We start from the raw sequence: 20,510 nt of genomic DNA, 5'->3' as shown, positions 1-20,510 counted from the left end.
TTTCATTTTCATGGGCTTTTACAAGAGAGCTCCCTGGTGGTTTGTACTTCAGTCACTACAACTGCCTGTATGAAGGACAGTCTGTAGATCCACTTTACTAACAAACCTAATATGTTCAACTGAATGACATATATTCACAACACTGATAGTACTATGGTAGGTATTACTCCTTTTGTTATGATAGGCTTATGACCCAACCTGCTACACACCCTAAGAACAGACACCCATTCCCCATACAGTAGCTATAGGAGGATAGTGGAGCAAGTGGCGGTTCACTTCAAAACAAGAAAATCTCACCCAGTGCAAGATGGTAAGAATGCCAGAAACAACCTTTATTTGTTAACAGGGAGAGAGCAGCTAGAAATCATCAGGCCATGAAAGCCACAGCAGGTGGGCTCACTTCTGCCACACAAAATATAGTCACTTTATTGTTACCCCCATTTTGCAGAAGGGACTTGAAAACGAAGAGATAATAGCTAGCCAAAGAAGACACCCACTTCCGTCTGTGACTCACGTGCAATTTGAACTCAGTCATTTTACATGATTTACAATCCAGCTACAATCAATTACTTGGATTAGAGGCTATTTAATCCCATCAAAGTCTACGAGGCTAAACTATTTTAAATCCGGGTTAAGGAATTGTGCATCAAATGCTCAAGTACTTGTACAGAGTTTCAGTGAAGACTTATAGAGCATAGTGCTTCTCTTTCTTTTGATCCTGAGATCTGAGGAATACAAAGGCACTTTCCTTTGCTGCATTCATCGTTCATAATTTTATATAACCAGGCCCTCCCTCTGTCTCAGGCCCAATATGCTTCATCCACCCACCAGACCCATTTTCCACAACCCTCCTTTAGGGCTCCTGTTCCTGACTGACATCTTCACCTACCTACCCCACGACCCCACACCCCTCTCCCATTTCATGTTAGTTGAAGTTGAACCTGTGCATTCTCTATGCAGTATTATTTCTCTGCCCAACACACCCTGACTCCTCTGCATGGTTTTCTGAGCACCTCTCGTGTTTACACTCATGGATGTCTTCAGCAGCAGGAGCTGTAGCATCCTTGGTGAGTGTCATACCACCTTCCCCTTGCATTCCTTTCCGTGGCAGGCTGGACATGGAAAAGTGTCTGGAATGATGTGAACCTCAGAACTTAACACAAAATCAATGGTCCCAGGTCCTGGGAAGGTGGCCTGGAAAAGAAATTGCAGTTCTGCTCAATAGCTCGCCTTGCAAATCTAATAGAACGGAGCCTACATTGGGAGTGCAAAGCACAGGGATAGCTAAAAAATATAGCTAAAAAATAATTGTGCCTTACAGCATATTGTAGCTTATGGAAGAATACTTCCTGCCTATTCAGCACAACAGCTTTCTGTCACTGGATTTCAATTAGTACATGAAAGTAGAGCTTTCAGGCATAGTTGCTTTATTGTTTTTGGAAGGACACAGTGAGTGAGCTAGACTGAAAGGAAAGCTAATAAATTAATATTATTATTATTATTATTATTAATTCCCTGCCCATCTGGCTGGGTTTCCCCAGCCACTCACCCAGTGTTTGGTAATTTGGGTACTACCAGTTTTTGACTTGAGTCTTTTAGATTATTGGTTACAAAGCCAATATTCCCTCATTAAACAGAAGGAAGTAGTTCACATGATGCAATATCCCCCAAAATTGTTTTAACAGCTAGGGTTGTGCAACCACTTCATCCAAATCCCAAGATGAGGTGGTATCAAAGTAGGGTCCCTCCAAGGCTCAGCTCTGCCCCCAAAGCGATCTGAGCAGAAGATCCCCCTGCTCTGGAGACATTCAGTTACAAAGCAAAGGTGATCTAAGCCAAGTAACCTGTCTCCAAAATGACTGGAAAAATGTAAACGTCCTCAAATAAGGGAAACACGATGATGGAGTCATGGGAGTAGTAGAACTGGTGTTTGCTCCCCGTAGCCTCAAACCCAGACGTAGAATATTATCCTACATCCCCACAATCCTAGTATCTTTGTCCCAGTGCCTTTCCCCTCACACTTTGGCTAGTACTATGAATGGCACAAGGAGTTTGCTGTGGTATTTTGATTCAGCTTGTCTCTTAACCCAACATTTCTACCTATTTGCTTTTTTCACCCTTCTCTATCTACACACACATAGAGCTTGTTGTCACTTTTAGTCTCCAGTTATAATAGCCACTAATGCAGTTTTACTTCCTTCCTCTCCCAAATGTGGCTATGGTGTTTTGAACTTTATTTACATTTGTATCATCTCTCAATGAGTCATAGATCCTTCATAATCAAACTACGTGTTTGTTTTCTATTCTTTTCCATCCTTCCCAATCCAACATTATATATACATATATCTATGCACACAAGCATATACACATATTGTGTGTTGTCCCCTGGCCATAGTGTTTTCTGAGATAGGTTTTCAAAATCTTTTTCAAATAAGTTATGACTGTTCTGGATTATTATTATTATTATTAGAAAAGTCACACGATCTATGTGTCTCAAATTTGGCAGGGTTCATCCTATTTTTGGAGAGGTGGGCCATCTATGTCAGCAGGTGTTATGCACCTATGTAACTATTCCAAAATTTGTGAATATCTTGCTTTCCCAATGCAAGTCAATGGGAGGTCTGAAGCTGCAGCTTTGGAATTGGGGTGCAACACCACCTCCTTCCTGTAGCAATTCAAACTGAATAGGGGACAGTCAGAAGTGAAGCAGCTTGGGTTGCTTCACAGAGCCCTAAGAAATATCATGGCGTGATTACAGCAGCCAATGAATTAATGCCTGGACTGCAACATGGAACAGCAATTTCCAGCTCATAGTTCCTACCTGTCAACCACTCTGATTTAGGAGTGCTTTATTCAAGCCATAATTTGCCCAAAACACGTTTTATGGAAAACTTAAACCTTCTAGCCTTTATTTTTAGGTGTTGATGAAGATTTGACACTGGAATAGGGTAGACACTCCAGAGCAATTGTGTGATCTGAGAAACGTAGTCTAACAACCTATCTTGATTTCTTCTGGCTTAGCATCTCAGTGCTAATGCCAATACATGACCCTCCTAAAAGTGCCTGTTATTTCCAGGGAGACTGATTTGGGTGAATCTCCATCAGTCCTGGTACTCAAGGCACTCAGAGTTTTCTCTCCTGGGGGTGGGGGAGTCAAATACTAGACTGGAGTGAATATTTACCTCAATAAAGAAAGCCTTCCATCCTGATTGTGGCTTTTCCTCTTCTGCCTTATAAACACCCGTTTTCTGCAATGGGATCAGACAGAAGCCACTGAGAAATGAACAGGTAACAGGCGCTCTTGTAAACCCTGAGCTTATGAAATTCTAAAATGTTCACTAGTGTGAATCTGGAGAAGCGTGTTCCTGGTTTGAGTCTCCCAAGGACAGGGTAGAGTGGAACAGCTATGGCGACTGTGCTCAAAGTGGGGCAGGATGGGTTGGGGTTACATCCTACTTCTTTCCAGGTGATCATAAACCATTCCATACATCACAGATGGGGAACCTCAGGCCCAGGGGCCAAGGGCAGCCCTCCAGCCCTCTCTATCTGGCCCTTGGGATAATCTCCAGGACACCCACACTTCCAAAGCACAACCCTCACCAGCTGTGCTTTCCTCCCTCCTAGACTGTTTCCCCCTGGCTGGAATGTGTCCTTGGACTCTGATAATACTTCTTGCTTGCCTGGATGGAGGATAGACAAAAAAGTGTGTCTGTGAAGAAACTAGGCTACTGCACAATTGTGGAATTCACATTGATTGCTCTGTTCACTTTTGCCTTTGACACTGCCCATCACTGGCATGCAGCCTCCACAAGCTTGCCCAGAAGGAAATGCAGCCCTCATTGTGAAAGAGGTTCACCACCCCGCTATAGACTCATGAGTCCCAATATATTAGTGAGTCTTACTTTCTAGCATGGGTCATTTTAGAACTACAGCATAAAGATAATGCTCTTTAGCTCACATCTCCTGGGGCAACATTAGATGGAAATACATGGAAATACACTCTGCTGCGCTTTGAAATGAAACCATCCTATGGATGTTTTTGGTAACTTATATAACAAAAGAATCCCATTTTATTTGGTTGTTTGACTCTTGGATTACTTATTCATTCAATGTATACCCCTTTCTTCTGAAGGAACCCAGCAGGTTCCAGAGTGGGCCTTATTGTTACATATGAGCTTCTGCTCCTTTAAGGTGGAAGCAACAGCAATGGACTTTCCTGTGCAGCCCATCACAAATGGTAACCAGCCGGTACATGTCACACACACCACACCACACCACACCACACCCACACCACACCACTATCCTAACTGAGTACACTCACTATCTGTGTAATTTTTAAAAAAGAACTTTGCAAATAAATGGGCTAATTCAATGTGTCGGCAACAGAACCCTTCTTTGAAGGAAATAATTTATTTTTGAAGAACTGCTTGTGTGCGTAGGGGTGGGGGTTTGATTCACTCAGCTGTGTTACGAAGCTTAGAGAAACCCCCAATCCCAAATCCTCTTACCACTTTCTCAACCTTGCAGGGAAGCCAAGATATGGGTTGTGAAACACCTGAAGGACCAGGACCCACCAACAGCCTGAAGTCTCGCCTGAGAATGAGAAGGGAAGGAGGAGGCACAGTGAGTGCTGAGGAAGCTACTTTTTGGAGACAAGTACCACTGCCAAGGTGGCGCTGTGGTCTAAACCACAGAGCCTAGGGCTTGCCGATCAGAAGGTCAGCAGTTCGAATCCCCGCGATGGGGTGAGCTCCCGTTGTTCAGTCCCAGCTCCTGCCCACCTAGCAGTTTGAAAACATGTAAAAGTGCAAGTAGATAAATAGGTACCACTCCAGCGGGAAGGTAAATGGCATTTCCGTGCGCTACTCTGGTTCGCCAGAAGCGGATTAGTCATGCTGACCACATGACCCAGAAGTTGTCTGCGGACAAACGCCGCCTCCCTCGGACTCTAGAGCGAGATGAACGCTGCAACCCCAGAGTCGTTCGCGACTGGACCTAACGGTCAGGAGTAGCTTTACCTTTACCACTGCCAAGGCAATAGTTCACTTACTGAAGCAAAAGGGATCGTTATGTTTAAGCAATTAAAAATACTCTTTGTCTACTACTCAGATGACTCAGGCATTCTGATGGTTCTTCAATACCATCAACCTGACTCCAAAAGTTCTAGAGCATATTCAGTAATCCACCCACAAAGTTCCCTTATGAATCTTGTTTGTAGGTTTGAAAACATATAAAAGTATAAAAACTATAATGTTTTGTGGAGCTGTTCACAGACACAAAAAGCACTCAGAATGCTTTCTTCTTTTTTTTTGCCAGAGAGAAAATACTGCACGCTTTAGGGAAGGGAACACCCCAATGGCTTCTTTGTAGAGATTTAAAAGTGAACCTCCATTGTCACACTTTCAAAAATAATGTGGAAACCAAAACACAGACATCCTTCAAAATTCACATGTCTACGAAGTTTGAAGTGCAGCTCTCAAGCCAAGTAATGTGCACAGAAATGCTAGGGTGAAGTGCGTATATAAATGCATAGGTTAGTGAAAATAAGAAACAAAAAAAGCACTAGGGGGAATTGTTTGCAAAAATATGTATATTTGACAAAACGGCATACATAAATGTGGAGATTAAGAGAAAAGCACACAAAAATGCTGGCAATTTTTCCAGAGGATTTTTAAAAAAACAGTAATTTGCAAAATGCAGCAGAAATGTGGAGAACTGAATTTAAGAAAGAGACAACTGAGATTAACAGATTGTCCCATTCTTTGTACGTATATTTATATCAACTCTGTATATTTGTATTAATAAATCATACACAATAAATCCTACCTTTCAGAGCCTAAAGTGTTAGAAAAGAAACATTTAACTGCTGAAGGCTCCATATCTGTGTAGAGCTCGATAATACCTGTAGCTTTTGTCTAGAAAAAGAGAGAATGGGACAGAAATATCAAGCGTTCCTCAAGCTATCATCCATTTCTTCTATCAGCTACATGAAAGTTTTCTATAGGAAGCTGCTGTTATGTACTGAAGTTCTCACCCTGGGCCAGCAGGGGGACACTGTAGATAGTTATGCAAATGAAGGATCGAAAGTGACGTTCAGTGATTGGATAGTTTTAGAAAGTTGTTACAGTAACAAGGCACTGGAGCTCTATATAAGCAGGCTGACTAAGCTCCTCAGCTCAGTTCTGTTCCAGCTTACAAATAAAGAGCTGCTTGGAAGAATCGCTGTGTCGTCTGATATGTTCACCCACAACTTAACAGCTGCCTTATACGGAGTCAGACCGTTGGGTCCATCTACCTCAGTTTTGTCTACACTGATTGGCAACAGTTGTCTACGGTGATTACAAGCAGGTTTCTCTCCCAGGCCTATGTGGAAACATCAGGGATCAAACCAAAGACCTTCAACATGCAAAGCAAATACCACTGTGCAATGGTTCTTCCTACGTAGATCGCAAAGATCTCATTTCAACAGCAGCCACCTGATTAGCTGGCTAGTATAGAAACATGCAGTGGCGTAGCGTGGGGGGTGCAGGGGGGGCCAGCCGCACCAGGCGCAACATCTGGGGGGGGGGCGCTCTCACTCGCAGCTCTCTGCCCCTACCTGGCTCACTCACTCTCACTGCAGTGCTGGCTGTGCGAATCTGATCCGAGCCGCCGGGTCACCGCCCACTGTGGGGGGGGGGGTGTGCCAGGTGTGTGGTGCGGTTAGGGGGCGCAAATTACTTGCCTTGCCCTGGGTGCTGACAACCCACGCTACGCCACTGGAAACATGTGTCAGGAAACAGTCTGTGTGAAATCAACCTACAGCTTTCATTGAAATTAAGAACCTTTCAATTTCATTGAAATTAAGAACCTTTCTTTGTGTTTTGCCTCTAGGGGCATATTCATATACATATACTAATAGAGCCTATTTAAATATTCACTGTATCTGAATGTAACATTAAAAGGCCAGAAGGAAATGTCATAATATTCTAATATGTACCAGTAAAGCTCAAAACCATCCAAGTGACCTCAGAAAATGGCCAAATGTCATAATGTTCCTGTCATTTATTGGATCATTGGCCAAGGCTTCCAGCTTCCAATAATACTGATAATTTCCTAGTGAGTTTGAGCTTAACAGAGTGTCCTTGATAAACTATGATTTTCATCAGTTAAAAGGCTATGTGTACCCATGGCTTGAAGTAAACAATAAAACAAGTCTCATGACTGAATTAGTTATGTTGCAACATGAGTTTTCCTCACCTCGGTTCTCTTCCAGGAAATTTGGGGCATTTTCAGATTCAAAATGGTGCTAAGAAAAAAGCTTATAACCGACATTGCAATTGATATTTTAATCGATGGGTCCCGTGTCATCAAGTGATCATTGTTTGGGGTGGCCCTGCAGAGCAACAGAGAGGTTTTTAAAATAATAGCTCCCTTGCAATAGACAAAGCAATTACATATTTCCTCTAATCACAGAAATTTGACTCTTTCTGGGTTTTTCTTCTTTGGAATATACACATATAGAAAAATATACAGGTGGCGGGGCGGGGGGGGAAGTATTCTAATTCAAACCCTCTGTGAATTTTGCAGCAGGGATCTGAAGCCAAGTTCTAGGCTCTACTGACAAATTACAAACAGAAAATCACCAGATTTTACCCACCAAAAAGTTCTTAAAGAACTCAAATGTGAAATTGCTGTTCTTCTAACAAAAATATTTAACTGGCTCCGAAGACCTGTCTCCGTGTCTGAGGAATGCAAATGGGCCCAAGTAACACCAACTTTTAAAATGCAATCAAGAGGGGATCTAGGAAGTAATAGGCCAGTTAATAGGTGAAATTAGGTGAAAACCCTTATTAAAAATAGAATTAGCATATAAAAGAGCAAGACTTATTGAAGTAAAACTAGCATGGCTTTTGCAAGGGTAAGTCTAATAATAATAATAATAATAATAATAATAACAATACTAACCTAATAATAATAATAATAATAATAATAATAATAATAATAATAATATAATACCCTGCCCATCTGGCTGGGTTTCCCCAGCCACTCTGGGCGGCTTTTCTTTCAGAGTTCTTTGAGAGATTCAAAAAAATGAAGCCAGGAATTACTGAGGGTAAAGACAATTGTAAACATTTTAAAGTATAGATTAATTTGAACGTATTAATTTGAAAGAATAGATTAATTTGAACCACACAGCAAAAGCTGCCTTTGCGCAAAACCCATTGGTTGGTGTCCTTTATGTCATCGAGTTTCAACTCATCAGAGGGCCGAACTGCTTTGCAGGTTTCTTCTTTTTTTAATCCTTTTTAATTAGTAAGATGACAAGCAAATTGACAGAGGGATATGGAAACACAGTGGATAATAATAATAAGTGGCAGACACTCATCAGAAACATTGCAGTGTCAACTGGAGTGATGGCTGAACTAGCATTTTGTTCACTGGTTGCATGTTTATCATTCTAATTACAAAGGTGGGTTAATAACACCATCCACTGACTGCCTAACAACCTGGGTCACTTCTGCCCTTCCTCCAACAAAGAAAGTTTGTTTATCTCCTCTCCTGTGTCCCAGGAGTTCTCCTGAACCCCCCAGCCAACTGGAAGCGGGTGCAGAAATGGGGGAAAACCTTGTTGTGCCAGTGGAAGTCCTTGTGTGGGCTTCCATTGGTTGTGTTTGTTAGCTGAATCCTGTCCTATGCTTGGGAGTGTGTGGGGTGTGCCCGGTAAAGTCTCAAAAGCCACAGGAGCTACTAAAGTTTTCTGTTATCAAGGGTGAAGCTTTGGTATTCTGCACAGCTCCTTGCCATTATCCTTGATTAGACTATGCAGATTTATTGCACAACAGTAACACATTACAGAATTAAGCAAAAAAAGGTTTTATCATTTAAATGCATGTAACTGATGCAGATTAGAATCCAGATTTTCTTGGCTCGGAATGAGTTAGCTTGTTGTAGTTTTGCGGAACATGGGCTGCTGTTTGATAGTAAAAGGAAAAATGAGAGCAGCAGCATGAACTCACCGGAAATATTTTGCTCCTGATAGCTCATTGAAGAAATGGTGGGAATCATCGAGAGGGAAGAATTCATCTCCTGCTGCTATGATTAGATACTTGGGCTTGTTTATGTATCGTTCGTTATATGCTGGGGATGGAAAAATTAACTGTTTTAGAAATGACCAACATATGGTTCTCAGGTTGTTTTACTACCTTGTTTTATCATAAATCATCATAAAAAGGGTAGCAAGACTGCAGAGAAGCAATAGAGAATAAGTAGAATGGAGTAAGAACCACAAATCCCTAAAGAGTGGAATATACTCAGGGGGCAGAATGTAAGGACGTGGGAGAATTCTGTCCAGTGGACACAGATGCTGAAATTGCAGTTCTCATATTCGTTTGATTTCCAGAATCAGTCATGCAAAAGATGAGGTCTGCAGATTATATAAAATTAATGACATGCCACAACAGAAACTTATTTTATTTAACAAAATTTGTATACCACTTAAGTAAGTGGCTGTTGTAGCTTGACAAAGCCGGTAATTGGCTGCTAGAGGAAGAAATGTGGAGAGGCAGAGGAAGGGGGAGTGGAGAAATGAGAGAGGAAGAAGAAAAGGAGTTGGAAGTTTGGAGTGGGGGAAGACAGCAAGGGAGTGAACACTTACTCAAGGCAGGCTGTTGAAGGACAGCGTGCAAAAGTGTCTAATCAGTGACTAGCTTGACTGCTTACTTGCTCCACTCACCCTGCCCCACCCCAGACAAAATAATGGATCTACACCAAAGTGGAAAAGACTTCATTTGATCGAGCCATTCCCTATTCCTCTGCATAACACCATGCTCTTCCATGCTTGTTGCGTGCATTGTAGCGCCACCAAAATTGCCCTTTCCTTCTATTTCTAAAACTATCCTTTCTTCTGCTACCATATCATTTATCAGAGAAATCTGAGAACATAAGAAGCGCTCACCAAGTGGATCAACATGCGAAGTTAATATCTTGAACCGCGGAGTGTCCAACTTCTGAGTAATTTTCAGTTCATGTATGTGCCGCCATGCAAATGTCCAGCCACAGTACGCTCGGTATTGATGATGCCAGCTCTGAAGCAAAGCAGCCAGAAGTGAGTTCTCTGTGCACATTAAGACTTTCCATACAGCAAGTGCCAAAGTGCCATATTTTTCGCCCTTTAAGACGCACCAGACCACAAGACGCACCTAGTTTTGGGAGGAGGGAAAAAAAAATATTCTGAATCTCAGAAGCCAGAACAGCAAGAGGGATCGCTGCGCAGTGAAAGCAGCAATCCCTCTTGCTGTTCTGGCTTCTGGGATAGCTGCGCAGCCTGCATTCGCTCCATAAGACGCACACACATTTCCCCTTACTTTTTAGGAGGGAAAAAGTGAGTCTTATAGAGCAAAAAATACGGTACTTGAAATCCTGTAGAATGGAGAATTACTACACACACGTAGCGCATTGCCCTTTGTACAGTCTTGTTGTTCTTTACTCTTCTTTACTTTACTGTGAAGAAACTGGATTCTCACCTTAATGATATTCAAAAGATCAAATACAAGTGGAGCAAAGGACACAACTCTTTCATCCACAGCTGCCGCAAGCCAGCTAGTCCAGCCACGCTGCCAAAAAGAGAAAAAAAGAATGAGGTTGGGAAGGTGCACTGGGAACGAGAAGAAAACAAGGAGGATCATGCAACTGATGAGTTACATACATGGAAAGCAAAGCAGCACAGACCTTCATACCTACCTTGGAACCACCTGTCAACATGAACTTGGCAATGTTCATCTTTCCAGCAGATTCTTTCTGTAAGAACGCTGTTATGGTGTCCATGGCCCGCACAGTGGCCTGAAGACAAGACAAAAGGATTACAGCCTCTGGAACGCAAAGGACATACTTGCAAAGAGTCTGAGGATACTTTATTGTTAGAATGGCATAGTCACAGTGCCATCACAAGGAGGTTTGTCTTCAGAGCTTTAACAGGGGCACCCTATATTTTGCAAAGGCAATACTGAGGGTACACACAGTGTGCCGATGTAAGGATCAGCACTCATCAGCTAACTGATATTTTTTACAAATCGTTCTCCTAGAAACAAAATGAATTAATTTCACACTCTGATATATTTTGTGTTTAGTTCTTTGCAACACTGTGCTCATTTGTCAGGTCTCAAGCCGAATATGCACACAATCCTTCAATGAAGAGGGAATTGTGCAGAATTTGTGATCATCACACATAATTTCCAGCAAGGCCAAGGAAATGTGCATATATCGAGTGAATTTTGTATATCACTGGCAATTATACATAATCCCTAATAGGCTTTGCAAAATGTTCATATCTTCAGCTAAATTTTGAACATTATCTGGCCATTATGCATAATCCCAAACAGGCCGTTGAAAATGTATGTATCTTGACTTCATTTCGCACATTTTCTGGGCATATGTAGATTCTCTAGTCTATATGCATAGTCTCCATGAAACGTGCCTTTTTTCCTATTTCCTGTTCAGAACTGTACAACCTGCACTTCCCAGGCTGCTTCTGGGCCAGTGCCTAATCTTACATGGTTGACAGTACAGTATACCTTCCCATGGCTCAGCCAAGCAGTAGGAAAAATGGGGGGGGGCGCCTTAGAATAAAGATCAACTTTATTCTGGAGTCCGACACCCTTTTTCACCACTCTCAGCTGTTCCCCAGTCAGCTGAGCAGCACAAGGGGGACTCTCCTCCCTCCTACCCTCCCTCCCAACCCCCGCCCCCAATTCCTCTAAAGAATGATCCCATGCTGCTATTAAGCTTTTTCTTAAAGCTTAAGAAACCTTTAAAAAAACTCTTCTAGCATCACTGCATTGATGGGAACAAGCAGAACATGTTTCTGAATGTTGGCAGTGTCTGTCCACCAATCCAGAAAGAAGGAAGAAGCCAGAGTTACCTTGACCATTGGGAACTGAATCAGCACATCTGGCTGTGCCATCTTGTCAATTATGAACTTCCGCCATGAACAAAAAACAGCATAATCTTCAATGCCATTCTTGCATTCTTGCATAGGGATTTTCTAGAAGCAAAACAGATCAAAGTTTTTGGTTGAGGCCTCCCATCTGGTCCCCTAGAACAGCATGATAGGCCTGTCCTAGTTCTCATACCAGGTGGAATGAGAACTGCCATGATCTATTACTCTAGCATAGCAATGTGTTCGTTCAGTTCTGTTACAGGTTGAGTGATTCTGCTTGACAGAATGAGGATCAATATATCAAAAGTGAAATACAAATGTTTTATTTGGAAAACAATACCAGTGAGGGATAAGGGAGAAATTCAAACCAGCTTGCGTTTTAGCGTGAGTGTCCCTCATTTGTGTTGTCTGAAGCAGTATGTGAAATGAAACACACCTGTCCACGCAGATTTCACGATGCAGTATGCCAGCAAAATAATGCACACACAAATGTGCATGTGCTATTCTCTTTGTTTATTTTTGCATTTTTGTTTATTTTTGCATATCCTTCAATGCATGTAGCAAGGCAATTTACAAACATGTAGCTGCTTTAAAAACCCATACAAAATAAGAACAGCCTGGTGATAAATTTGAGAACAATTCAACATAAACCATCTATGGCAGAGACTATTTCATCCAGCTGGAAAAGTGTATCTAAACAAAAATGTCTTCCATTGTTTGTGGAAGGTTCAAAGAGCGGGTGTGTGCTGTATCCCAGCAGGAATTCTGTTCCACAGAGCAGGGACAGCTCACTATCTGCACTTTCTACAAACTATTGGAGACATTTTTGTTCCAACTGCTTTTCCCCGTTGGATGAATCGGTCTTTAGCTATGGGTGTCTATTTTGGACTGGTGTGTGCATATGTTTAAAATATATCCCCTGCTTATTGTGTTGTTTTTGTTTTTTACCTGGTTTACTGTAAATTGCCTAGAGGTATGTGTGTGGAAGGAAACTAATAATAAGTAAATGATGTATTAGGAAAAAATAACATCTAAAATGCGTAATATTAGGGGAAGTGCTTGCAAAAATGTGTACATTAGGGGAAATTACACACACAAAATGTGCTTATTAGGAGAAATTTTCCTAAAATAGTGATGAAACTTCACAAGCCCCTAAAAGAATTCCATAGGCGGGTGCGTAATTGTGGAGAACTGAACTTTAGATTTGATTGAGTGGGTGGGTGGATGAGAAACAGAGAGAAATCAAAACTGTCAGATGTGAACATCCCTACACCCAATCAATTCATTCTGTGGACACACATAAGAGTATGAAAGAGTGTGGGAAGAGCACTTACGTGGTAGGTAATTGGCTGGTTTGGGATCTGCCTCAAAATAGCTGTGCAACTTCAGAGACAAAGCGAAGTATTAGTCATTAGTATCTGTTCTGCAATAGCTGTGAAAGTGCTTCATGCTTCTTTGAAAATAACATCAACACAAGCAAATACGCTCTATGATTGACAGGCAATGATGCCAAAGCAACCAGAGCCAACAGCTCTGGGTGGCTTTGGGGCTAGTCATAAAATTTGCTAAAATCAAGACACACTATTACAGCAGTTCAGAGAAGAGCAAACTGAAATTAATTTCCTGTTCTTTTGCTGCCATTTTAATTAACAGTAAATCATGGTCATAGTTTCTTAAATGATTTGAATGCCCTATCTGAGTATGTGTGACAAAGAGTTCAAGAAACATCTTGGTCATAATTTGTACATATGTACTGGGGAGCTGAGAGGCAGATAACCCAAGAAATAAGCATAAATAAACTTTCTTGAATACAGTGAATTGGATTAGATTACCATTAAACATCTGCTTCACAGTTCTCTATTCTAGTAGGGCTACTAATTTCTTTAACAGTGTTAACAAAGCAGAGTTGATGTCATAATCATTTCTCAGTGATTCTTCCGGCTACTTACAACCCAGCAGATTTTGCTGTCATAATGGCTTCATCAACCCTTAAGTCCATGGGTTGAGGGACATCATCATTTCTTCCATTCCCAATCATCAGCAAACACAAGCTCATCATTTTGGGGTTTCGGGGGACAACAATGGTCAGTTCATGCCACCAAACTGTTGCATCCACTTCAGATTCTGAATGGATACACAGAAACATAACTGATATTTATCTAATAGTAGAGAAATCACACACACACACAGGGTTAGGACATATGAAGCGAAAGGAAGGTCACCAGCCCCACCAATTTGGGCAGGGATGTTGTTAGATTCCAAATCCCATCAACCCCATGAATCGTAGCTCAAAAAATGGAGCATGGAAGGAAGGGAAATGGAAAGGGATGGTTGAGCCACTCCTGCAGATAACAGTAAGAACAATGTACTGATTCACACGGGAATCTGCACCAAAAGAACCATGCACTAAGTAAAAAAAGAGTCATCATAAAAGCAGTCAGGAAAATCCCCCGATAAAGGGTCAGTATGACTGGAGGTTGGGGCATGTATCTTGTTCCTCATGCTCAAGCAAGATGCAGCAATATGTGAAAACATTTCATGTTGGATTGGGCTCTGAAGTGAACAATTCCTTGTGGGCAGATTTTGGAAGTGTCTGGGATATGGAGAAATTTGGTAGGAGAATGCTGCTGGCCCAAGAAAGTCAAATGACCCAACACAAACCTTTGCATGAATTAAAGCTTAGCTTCCAATTGCCCTGCAGTTGTTCTGTAGATGGTGGATCATTTCTTCTTCATTACATTCTCAGACAGGACAACTTCACCCTTTTATCAGACCTTGACCTTACAAAGTTTTCTAATTCCAACCTTAATAATTTGTGCGAATTAACCACTTTAAAGAGATTCTATTTCCTGCTTGGACCTATGTCTTGAGCTCTACCTAAGAACTATGTTTTCCCCAAAGGCTGGGGAAGTGACCATGCTCCCTTTTCTAGCCAGCCACAGGGAGACTAGGCCTGTAGCTCCTCCTCCTCACGTTTCCTTACTTCCCACAGAGCAGATCACACCCATCTAGAAGCCTCCATATCACGTTAGGCTTCCTTCCCGCTCTTTCTCATCCTCCTCAAATGAAAAGGGCAAGCGAAAAACTGCCATTCTCTGCTCTCACCATCCAACCACTTCAGGGAGGTCATGTTGAGGGTATAGATGGTGACATCTGGCCTGTCCTCCTTGTTCTTCAGGGTGTAGCTGTAGTGAGGGTCATGCTGCTTGACGTAGTCATCCAGGGCCTTCTGCTTCACCATCCATCCTGAGGGCAGGCAAGTGGTCAATAGGAGAAGGGAGACAGCAGCATACATAGTCCAGTCACTTGACTGTGTCCTGCTGGCAGTTGTCCCAGTTGCTTCACATCACACTAACCAACAGGTAGGTTGGCAGCACACACCAGAGCTTTTCTACAGAGCAGTTCCCTCTATAAATGTTACAACAGGCTTTCCCTGTAGTTATAAAGGTCACTGAGCATGGAAGGCCCCACATGGAAGGAATCACATGCTCAGGGCAGCTCTTATGCAGATGGAAATGTGCCAGTTGTTCTTCAGTGACGTCCAGTCACAAGGCTCCCTCCCAGCCACATCATCAAATTGAAGCCACTGGGTGCTCTGCTATACCTGAAGGATGGGTTCAGGCCTGGACTGGCACATGTTGGCAAGCAGCACCCTGCCTCTTCCCCTTTTCATTCCTGCCACTGCCTGAAGCAATGCAGAAGCAAATGCCCTTTTGTAATGGGCTTCCTTGCAGGCTTACTCTCAGGTATTTAGAGTTAGTAAGAGAGGTACATTGTTTTGCATGGGTACAGTGTGTATAATCTCAATGCAAGGCATTATGAACTATCGAAATCTGCTGTTTGTATATGTGTTTGTGTACGGGGGGCATAGGTGGTAAATTTTACTGCCTGTCCTTGAGCCCAAACTATTTAGGGACAGTGAGTTGTATTCGAGTCCTGGTGTTCACTCTATCTAGAGCTCATTCAAATGTGAATTTAGAAACAAAAACCCTCAAGCAACTTGTTCACAATGATTCAAACTGTTTTCTGACTTAGAAAGTGTTTATTTTATTTTCATTATTTAAATTTTTTCTTTCGTAAGTATCCCTCAAAGTAAAATATTTCAGAAGTGATCTGGATGTTGTCCTTGACAGTACTGAAAACATGGTTCCACTGGCTGAAGAAGAGACACGTCAGCATAAAAATACAAAACTGCATGTACCATAACAAAAGCACACCCTGTTAAATGTTGCTATAAATGAATTAAATTTCTGGTGTTTTTTGTATTTAATCTAACATGATGACTGAAACAGGGTAGGCTCATTTAGTAGCTTATTAGGCATAGCATGCCTTTGTTTCTTGTTTCCTGGAACTTTTCTTAATTTTCTCTTCTTGATCAGGATTCTGTTGTTCTGTTGTTTGGCAGAATATTTGTTCCTACCCTAAGCAAATAATGCTGTTGCCACCCTTTGTTTCTTGGAAGTGTGCCCTAACAGACATTTCCTTTGAGCTATCAAAGACAAGGCTTTCGAGCAATGCCCAAAAGTGAACATGAAATGCCTTAGGTGAGACTCTCATGTTCTTTGTGTTTTCTAATGTGCAGTCGCAACAATACTTGCAGTTTAAATTGTTTTGTCATTTAAGAGAAGAAATCATTTTGGCTATCCAACAGTATAAGTAGCCATCTTTTTTTTTCTTGAGGTGTATTTTGGGAAAATCAGAATGATTAGCACAATAAACGGTTTTTGCCATTCTCTGGATAGCAACTTGGGGAGGATTCCAGCAGCATGAGCTGGGGCCACAGCACGCCTGCTGAGTGTTGCACCAGCTTTCCATAGCAATGTACCCTTGCAGCCTGCATTTGGAAATGTGGCTGGGATTGTGGGAATTTCTGAGATAAATACTTATGTGTTGTTGAACCCAGGTACCCGAATGGTGATCTGGAAAAGAGATGGCACTACGGCTGAATAATTGTGTGGGAGGTTCCTCTTGGGTTCCTGTCCAACAGCCTCAGTGGCCTTCCTATCTTCAGCAGTCAACTCTGATCCCTGAAGTTGACCTAGTGCAGCATCTGCTCACCCTGCAGCAGTGGCGTAGCGTGGGGGGTGCAGGGGGGGCGGGCCGCACCGGGCGCAACATCTGGGGTTAGGGCAAATCCATGGGTTAGGGGGCGCAAATCCACGGGTTAGGGGGCGCAAATCCACGGGTTAGGGGGCGCAAATTACTTGCCTTGCCCCGGGTGCTGACAACCCACGCTACGCCACTGCCCTGCAGGCTCTGACTCAGTATCTACGTCACAGATAGATTCAGGGGTCATTACACCAATTTCCTTCCTTTGTGCAGCACAACCCAGGGCCCTGTATGATTCAGCAAGACTGTGCAGCAATAGGGCTGCTGAATTATTATCTTTCAGTTCCTCCCCTGTTCTTCTCAGATGCTCCACAAATTCCAGCATGAAATTCACATGCTCCCGCATCTGCTGCCCCTTTGGAGTCTCATCCCGTGCAGTTTGAGTAGCGGCAGTAGCTTAGTGCCAAATTCAGAAGTGCAGGGTCCTTTTATGATAGTCACAGCCCTACCCTCTCACAGCCACACCACCTTTTAAGAATATGCAGTAAAAATGAGCTTTCAGTCTCTTTGCCTGGAATTCTGTTTAGCACAAATACACTGGGAAGCTCACCTGCATAAATGCCATTGCAATGATTAAGAGCAACAAAAGAGGGCAGTGGTGCTCCTATTTCATTTTAATGGGCTTCTGCAAGGTGATTTCTACCTTTAGTCACCACAACTGAATGTATGAAGGAAAGTCCATAAATCGAATTTATTTAGCCTAAATAAAACTAATAGGTTCAACTGAATGACAGTATTTACAACACAGATAGGCATTGTTCCTTTCGTTATGATAGGCTAGTAGCCCAACTAACTACACACCCTAAGAATTCGATTTCTTAGCTGTACCATACTATGAATTGCAGTGAAAGGATGCAATCTTAAAACATATATTTGGGAGTCTTACTGAAACCTGTTACTCCGTGCTTGAGACAGGAAAAGTGCTAAGAATTGCTAATGCTATGATTTAAATTTGTATGTCACTATTCGCATACAAGATACCCTGCTCATGATTTCAAACATTATTCCAATGCAAAAACCATTGAAATGAACTGGATTCAAAAACAGTGTCCAGTAGATCCTGGACACAGTAGATCATTCTCAGGAGTAGTTGCGGACATCTCTGCTATTGAAATAGCCTTGCAGTCAGTGGGTCCCCACCACACAGATCTATCAGGTCAGTAACAGATATCCCAAACAAACGATTACTATCTCTCTCTCTCAAGTAATATTCTAAGTTACTATTGTGCGAGTGTTTCCTCTGCTCATGTCTGCAGTGCCAACATCAACAAATGCTCTGCTTCATATCTGTGCTTCAGGATGATCTAGAAGTGCACTCACATAAAATACAAAAGTGGTTTTTGACATGTTCACAACATGTAATAAGAAAAAGACATGCCTGGGGTTTGCTATCATCACTCCATACATGCTCAGGGACCAATGTGTCCTGGCATACTCAGAAACATAATCACCATAATCACAAATGTCATTCTTGACGGCTGAACTGAAAAGAGATTCAAAGCCTTTGCAAAGCTCCAGTCCAAATCAAACATGGACTTTGTTGTGTGTATATGTCTGGAGAGGACACTGCCGCCTTTTCTCTCTTACGCCATCTTCTCTCTGAACTGCTACATTTGTGACATCACTGGGTGCCCTTCCCTCTGCCATCATTCATCTTTGCCTGCACTGGAACGCCAGGCAGTAAGCGTCGCAGGCTCCTACACTTCCGCTGCCCACCATCAGGCTCAGTGCCAACTCTCTGCTTAGGCAAATAGAAACAGGCAAGTGCTGGTGCCCCTGTTTCCTGCACCATGTCACCTGGGTGGGCACGACGCATTGGCACTCCTTCCTGAGGGCACACGTGGTTTACACACAGTCCTGCCCGCTGCAGAAGCACTTGTGGCCCGTCTGCACCGACACCATGCTGTCTTTGTGGCAGCAGGTGCACTTCGACAAGCGTGGATAGCAGACAGTGCGCTCCAGCCCTGCTGCTGCCTGAGAGTAACAGCTTGCGGTGGGCAACTGCTGCAACAACAGCAGAAGCCTCTGCACTGCACACAAAAAAAGCTAGTCAGGCGGTGGAAAAAAGGCAGCAGAGGGACCCACCAAGGGGACAGGCAGAGCCCGGAAAGGGGGCAGTTAGGTGAGGAAGCACCCAGTGTCAGGCTTCTAGGATGCTACAATAGAGTTCCTGGAAAAGCAAGAGGCCAGTGACCCCCAAACCCTTGAACAATCCTCTCCCTACATAGCAGGTATAGTTTACTGTTTAAATTTGCACACTCGTGCAGTCTCTTTAAGGCATTCCACCTACTCCCTTTGATGTGAATCAGCCGGTCATTTTCCATAACCAGGGCAATCACCGCCTACGCTCACCTGTTCCTTTCCCCCCATTTTCAAGGTTATCGGCAGGCGTGTCTGCACCCGCCACTTCCCACAAGTCATCCTTGAACGTGTTGCTTGAACTCCCATTGTTCAGCTTTGCCAATCCCCCGTTTAAGATCTGAGCTGCTTGCCATATTAACATCCAGAAGCCTCCTCTGCTTTGGGCCTACAGTGGTACCTCGGGTTACATACGCTCCAGGTTACAAATGCTTCAGGTTACAGATTCCGCTAACCCAGAAATAGTACCTCGGGTTAAGAACTTTGCTTCAAGATGAGAACAGAAATCGTGCTCTGGCGGCGCAGCAGCAGTGGGAGGCTCCATTAGCTAAAGTGGTGCCTCAGATTAAAAACAGTTTCAGGTTAAGAACGGACCTCCGGAACGAATTAAGTACTTAACCCGAGGTACCATTGTACTTTCTTTTTCTCTCTGAGTCAGTCACTGTTTACAATAACAGTGCTTCTGGCCCCATGAGCTGTTAGCAGAGTTAACTTGAGTAACACAGAGGGAGTCTGGAGAGAAAAGAAACTAACCATACTTTACTGGGCAAACTGAACAGGAATGGTACATAACTTGAAGAGAAACTTTTCTACAGGTCTAGTTGAGAGAAGGGAGACCTATTCCACCACAAGTCCTGAGATGAACCTCCTTCGGACCTAATTTTCCTTCCAACTCCTTCACCTGTGGAAAACATCAACTGGTTTCTAGGCAACCCACACCTCTTTTATAATTGCCAGCAGAAATTGCCCTTTGGCTATTGATAGATTTATCTATCTGTTGTGGTTCCGACACCTTCCTTGCCTGAAGCCTATCGTTCCTCATAATCAGAGGAGGTACCCTATGCACGTTTCTTAAGAAGTCCTACTATAATTAGGAGTAGTAACTCTCCACAGGTGTGTATAAGATTGTAGATGGATGTTTTATTTGGGCAAAGACTGTTGCATGGGGGATGGGGAGCTCCAGCCCTTTCTATGCCTTAAGCAGGTATTCCGCCCCCTGCTGCAACTGAGTTGTCTCCTGGTGCCACTTCTCCCCTCTCCTTCAGTTTCTACTTAGAACCCCCAGAAAGGGATGAAGAACAATATTTTTCTCAAGTCTGCCTTGATATTGCATTGCAAAACAATA

The 20,510-nt window shown here is 42.9% G+C and overlaps 1 protein-coding gene across 1 annotated transcript; it reads right to left on the bottom strand.

Moving 5' to 3' along the window:
- Window positions 1–370: 370 nt before the first annotated feature.
- On the bottom strand, window positions 371–19,535 carry LOC310755508 (autocrine proliferation repressor protein A-like). The gene is made up of 14 exons (XM_083598418.1): window positions 19,379–19,535; window positions 15,023–15,163; window positions 13,867–14,041; window positions 13,252–13,300; window positions 11,900–12,022; window positions 10,723–10,821; window positions 10,506–10,595; window positions 9,938–10,067; window positions 9,000–9,120; window positions 7,240–7,375; window positions 5,827–5,915; window positions 4,509–4,593; window positions 3,183–3,248; window positions 371–1,194 (listed from the first exon to the last, which is right to left on the bottom strand). Exons 1-14 carry the CDS (start codon window positions 19,527–19,529, stop codon window positions 1,075–1,077), a joined length of 1,575 nt encoding a protein of 524 aa, XP_083454544.1. The 5' UTR covers window positions 19,530–19,535; the 3' UTR covers window positions 371–1,074.
- Between the last annotated feature and the right edge of the window lie 975 nt (window positions 19,536–20,510).

The sequence above is a fragment of the Podarcis filfolensis genome (genome assembly GCF_964270895.1).
Source record: "Podarcis filfolensis genome assembly, chromosome: 2".
Lineage (NCBI taxonomy): Eukaryota > Metazoa > Chordata > Lepidosauria > Squamata > Lacertidae > Podarcis > Podarcis filfolensis.
The sequence above is the reverse complement of the archived record's forward strand: the minus strand, read 5'-3'. Positions and strand labels throughout refer to the sequence as shown.